Here is a 6,000-nt window from a genome sequence, read left to right on the forward strand (position 1 = left end):
TCAATCCAAGCCCTATAATGCCTACCTCACCTACCGAAATAATCGGCATCATCAACCATCTCAAGATCAAAAAAGTCCCAGGTCCCGAAGGCTTCACTAACAAAATCATCAAGGCACTACCACACAAAGCCACAGCACATCTGGCAAACATCATAAACTTCATCCTCAAATGGCAGCACTTCCCCCAGTCATGGAAAATAGCTGACATCATCCCAATTCACAAACCAGGTAAATAACCACACCTACCTGAAAATTACCTCCATCAGCTTGCTATCCAATTTAGGGAAAATAGCTGAGAAAATCATCCTCATCAGACTCCAAGTAAATATCATTTCACAAGAACAATTTGGCTTCCGTCAAAATCACAGAACCACCCAACATAACTATAGACTGGTAGAATACATCATCACAGGATTTAATTGGAATCAGCACACTGGAGCCGTCTTCCTAGACATCTCAAAGGCCTTCGATAAGATCTGGCACCAAGGCCTCCTCTACAAACTTATCATCGCAAACCTTCCACTAAACATGATACACCTGATTAAATCATACCTCTCAAACAGGAGGATGCAAGTCAAAATCAATGAAACAATCTCAACCCAATGGAAAATCCTCGTTGGAGTTCCTCAAGGATCACTGCTAGCCCCTATCCTGTTCAACGTTTATATGGCAGACATCCCTCAAAATACTCTCACATCCATCATCACCCTTTATGCAGATCACACGGCTATACTAGCCAGATCCCGCCAACCACATCTCGTAACCAAAAAACTACAAGACACCATCCTGAATCTAGAAAAATGGTTTGCAGACTGGCGACTACAATTAAACCCCAGAAAAGCACAATGATACTCTTCACAAGAAGACGAGCATCCCCCAAAGGAGACATCACCCTGTTCAACTCTAAAATTCCCTGGAAAATTGAAGCAAAATACCTCGGAATACTTCTCGATAAACGATTATGCTCCAACAGCCACATCAAGAGCACATGCACCAAAGCTTCAAAAGTTATCGCCCAGCTATACCCCTTGATCAACAGACACAGAAAACTAAGCTCAAGAAACAAAATTCTACTCTACAAGACAGTGATCCGTCCTACAATTAAATAAGCCTGTCCAGCCTGGAGCCATACCTCCAAGACATCCCCAAGCTACCAAGACTACAGAACAAGTGCCTGTGAATGATACTGGACGCCCCGTGGTTCATCAGGAATGCTCAGATCCACCGGGACATAAATATCCCCTACACCTCTCCACTACTACGCTCCCTACCAGAAAAATTCTTTATGAAGACATCTACGCATCCAAACCAACTGATACAACAAGCCGGAAACTATGACGGTAATGACTACTGGAAACATAAAAGACCGAAAGCCATCCTAACACTCAACGACGTATAACCACTTCTGCCCACTCAATGCGAGCTAAATAGCTCACAAATCTCTCCCATCACTGCTCACAAAACAGACAACAGTGAATATAAAAAGCGTCAAGCTTCACCCTCTGCGCCATATATGTCCTGCGTCCTACGCTATCGGGTGAGGGATCCTGGGAGGGTACTGGATGGCAATGCTGTAGCCAATGAAGTTCTAACTGAGGCTCGGCTGTTGCTGTTACCCCCTGGGACGCTGAGTTTCGTTTTCTTAGGTTTGCTCCCGGTGAGGGGGGGGTTTGCCTGAGACAGCATTTTGAGTCTCCGGGGAAGGTGTTCTCCGGCATGACCCGGTGAGAGCTGTGTCGGTGGATGCTTTTCCCTGGAATATAGTTTACATTAACCATCAAGTGAACATTTCACGCTATTGGGTGAGGGATCCTGGGAGGGTACTGGATGGCAATGCTGTAGCCAATGAAGTTCTAGCTGAGGCTCGGCTGTTGCTGTTACCACCTGGGACGCTGAGTTTCGCTTTCTTAGGTTTGCTCCCAGTGAGGGGGGGGGGGGTTGCATGAGAGAGCATTTTGAGTCTCTGGGGCGGGTGTTCTTCGGCATGGTCCGGTTAGGGGCTGTGTCGGGGGATTCTTTTCCCTGGAATATGAGCAAAGTTGGGTGGTGGGAAGCCCGTCACTGAGTGGAGCCAACGCCGAGTTGGACGGTATTTCGGCCACTGTGGAGTGGTCTAGGGATCGTCCTTATTTTTAGAGATGGCTTTACTTATACAGTAGCCAATGAAGTTCTAACTGAGGCTCGGATATTGCTGTTATCCTTCTGCCATGATCAGAGCTTTAATAGCTCAACAACACCTTATCCTTATATCCTTACACTGCCCTCTACACCAGTGGTCTCCAAAGTGGGGTACGCGAGTCGATACGTGGAGCTCCGTCAAAAAAAAGTTTTATATTGATAGGAAAAAAATTAAGTAATTAATTAAAGATAAAGAATATTACTTTCTTTCATCAAATAAACATATATCTAATATAGACAAAGACGTTATAAAGATCCTGTAAACTTAAATTTGCGAGTAGCGCACATTGGGGGACTTTGCACACATAATCGTCCGTAGCAAAGCTGTCATGTTTTTTAAAACTAGGGAGTAAATCTCTTACTTCTTATCGTTGCCATTGTTTGTAGAGCATCCTAGTGTTGACAAGCCCAACTAGAGAAGGTAAATTGCTTAGTTATCCTGCTATGTACAGATGACACCACAGTTGTATTAATTATTTGACTATTAGTAGTAAGTTTAACGATTTTTAGTATATATTGTTTCTGTGCAATTCCAGCGCCTTTTTTGTGCTTACTTTTACGTTTACACTAGAAATAGTGAGTTAATATTAATATTATAATAAATTAATTGACATTAGATACAACACAACTTTGAAAAACGAATTTCAACAGAAATCTCTTCACAATTGGTGGATGGGACTGAAGTCCGAGTATAGCAATTTAGTAAACACAGCAAATGATGCACTCCTACCGTTTGGTTCTACTTATTTATGTAAGGTATCATTTTCTGCAATGACAGGTATTAAAACCAAATATCGAAATAAATTTAACTTGGAACCAGACCTTCGTGTCGCAGTATCAGAAGCCATCAGACCAGAATTTCAAGAAATTATGAAAGAAATGCAAGACATTGTTCACATTAAATATTGTGATAAATATGTTTGTAAGCTGTTAATAATAAAAAAATAATGTGTAAAAATATGTAGCTTTTTTAATTATTATATGATGATACAAGGAATATTTCCTCTTTATAATACTTATTACAATAGATTTTTGCTCAATCAATTGGGGGTACGCGCTATTTATTTTTTCTGTCTTGGGGTACGCGATCAAAAAAGTTTGGAGACCACTGCTCTACAGATAACGGGGAAGATGAAAAGCATTCTTGCTTCGCCCCATTAAGCTAGTCCTTATAAGGACGCTATCGGGTTTGGTAGAATGACCTGTACGAAACTGCTGTTCACTTTTTCCTTATAATGCTAAATAACTTTAATACCAGAGTCCTAATATACAAATACAAAATACGACAGAAAGAAAGAAACATGCATGTAAGTGGACGTGCATAATCAAGACACAGCGCCTGTTAGGGACAACTCATTAATAAATTATCCTCGTATTCCGTCAGTAACTCTAAAATAAAAAAAGAAAAGCAATACAACCATAACATGTACTAAAAATCGCAATATTAAACTAACTAAATGCATGCCATTCTGTTTATAGAAGTTTAAAAAAAAATAGCAGTACAAATTATTCATAAGAAAAGTACTACCATAGAAACTTACTTTATGAAGATAACTGTCATACCTTTATAGTCAATACAAATAGCTCGTGTTATTTCTTTACTGGAACAAGTTGCTCATAATATTCTTAATGTATATATATAGCACAATTAATGAAGGAAGTAAAACAATTGTCACTTGTGCTTCCGCTTGATAGCATGAATTCTGACTCAAAATTTCCAAGAGGCAATAATTCGAAGTAATCTAAAATTTCTAAGTAGATTATCATTCGACTGTTCCGGTTGTTGCCTCAGAGTATAATACCGCTACCGCTGTTGACACGTCATATTAGTCTTCAAGATTTCCGAAAATTGGATGTTTTTATCACGTAAAACAAATTTTTAAATTTTCAAAATTAAAAATCAATTAATAACTCAGGATTGTGGAATACTAATTATGAAGACTGATTGAGAATTTGAAGACCGCAGACAAGATAACGAGGGCTGATATGATTGAGACTTACAAACTTCTGAAAGGGTCATACAGGATTTCAATTGATGGAATTTTTCAGTTTATGGAGGGTGCGGAAAGGGCAAGAGGGCATCCTTGGAAGCTGAGAATGAAGGTCGCCAAGAATGGTGTGAGGACTAGATTTTTCTCTCTGAGTGTGGTGCGTGATTGAAATGGATTGCCATTGGATGTTGTGAGTGCAAGCACTCTGAATGAATTCAAGAATAAGTATGATAGCTGGTGTGTGTGTAGTATGTGGCCTCCCTCGATGAGTCTCTGACTCCCTGGCGTTTTCTCTTAATAATAATAATAAAGGAAGTGTATTTTCAGAGAATATGGAGGTAAGAGGCCTTCATAATAGTTTATTCGAATCCACACAGATTTGTTCCGGCCTACTTAACACTGTTAGAAGAAGGTTTCGTATTGAATTTCAAGACATAAAATCAAATGTTTTGATTTTATTTTTCTCTGAAATTGGCGAATAATAATTATATAAACATTAAAAGAAAAATGATTATGAGAATAAAATTAATTACAAAGTAATGAAATGATATAAGTCTTAAATATAACTTTATATCTCAACGAGGGGAATACATGAACTTTTTTTTGTCTTTTCTTACAGTTTTCTTTTATGTTTAACCTATTACAAACCATTCATAAGCCGGAGATACATAAATCTCTATATTTACATCACAGATACACGTGGCAACTTGGAATATTCAAAGTGTTTTCCTTCTAATCTTAGCATCAAATGAAAGTGCACCGATAGTTCTTATAGAACTGAAGAACTGCGACTACTGAAGCTTTTAAAGCGACCCAAAAAAAGCTCTATTCTGTTTTATTTACTTCGGTTATGAGCTAGAGATCCAAGCACGCACTGTTCCCAAACTACGCTAGCCAAAGATACCCATCGACGTCGGAGCGCTTTGAATATCGGTACTTCTGACAAACCATCAATCAGTAATCAAACTGATCACTATACAGAGTTCTGTGAATGCAGATTCGACATTGGAAAAAGAACAACAACAAAAAAAAAGTTTTATGTGTGATTTCTGTTATAGTGGACGCATGCTAACTGTGCATAGATCAATTAAACTGCACACAAACTTATTGCAGCCTCAAGCTATTTTTCTGCCCTAAGTGTATCCTCTTCTTTAAACAATTTTTAAACCTTCCAAAGCGCGTGGGATCTTATCATTATCACTCTTAAAGAGACTTTCGCAGCAAAACTGATTCAGAGTGATTCACCACCAACGATTAGACGATGATGTAATTACGAATGAAAACACCAGCGAGCTCCATAACCTCGTCGCGATAACAGTTTTCGACTCTGTTGAAACAGAGAATGTAAAATATAGTGCCGTCATCCCCAACTTCCCGAAAACAGACCTGACGTTAAAGGACAACATCAACGATCTCGCAGAAACAGTAAGTTCTACCCCCTCACCCCCTCAAAAAAAAAATAAAAAAATGTAAGGTGCAGCCGTGATAGGCTCACACTTAAATTTAGATGGAACGAACTGCCTGGAAAAAGTGACCTATGACACGTTAACGACAAATCTAAATTCATAACTGCAGTAAATAGTAAATTCAAAGGCATTCCATCGTCATCACGGGAACGAGCCAGTCCGGATCTTACCTTTATTCAGAGAGAACGATGTTGGTAACTGGAAGAAAAACGTGAAAATACTGTAGTGGTAAAGCGCAGACCATAAGCAACGAATGATGATGTGAAAATCAGGTTCGATATTTAATTGCCAAAAACCAAAACTCAAGCATTGCAAAGGCAAACTTTTGTTTGTTTGGATTTACAACCAAAGCAACTAAGGCTATC

General features: G+C 39.0%; 1 protein-coding gene across 1 annotated transcript in view; it reads right to left on the minus strand.

Annotated features, from left to right (window-relative positions):
• The window catches only part of LOC150103352 (techylectin-5A-like), a 34,191-nt gene extending 30,407 nt beyond the window's left edge, over positions 1-3,784 (minus strand). Inside the window, exon 1 of the mRNA XM_090398163.1 lies at positions 3,720-3,784. Coding sequence (XP_090254289.1) covers positions 3,720-3,739 — 20 coding nt within the window. The 5' untranslated portion in view covers positions 3,740-3,784. The remainder of the gene's footprint in view (positions 1-3,719) is intronic.
• Between the last annotated feature and the right edge of the window lie 2,216 nt (positions 3,785-6,000).

Source organism: Typopeltis vanoorti, chromosome 9 (genome assembly GCF_054136105.1).
Source record: "Typopeltis vanoorti isolate ZY-2024b chromosome 9, IOZ_Tvanoo_1.0, whole genome shotgun sequence".
Lineage (NCBI taxonomy): Eukaryota > Metazoa > Arthropoda > Arachnida > Uropygi > Thelyphonidae > Typopeltis > Typopeltis vanoorti.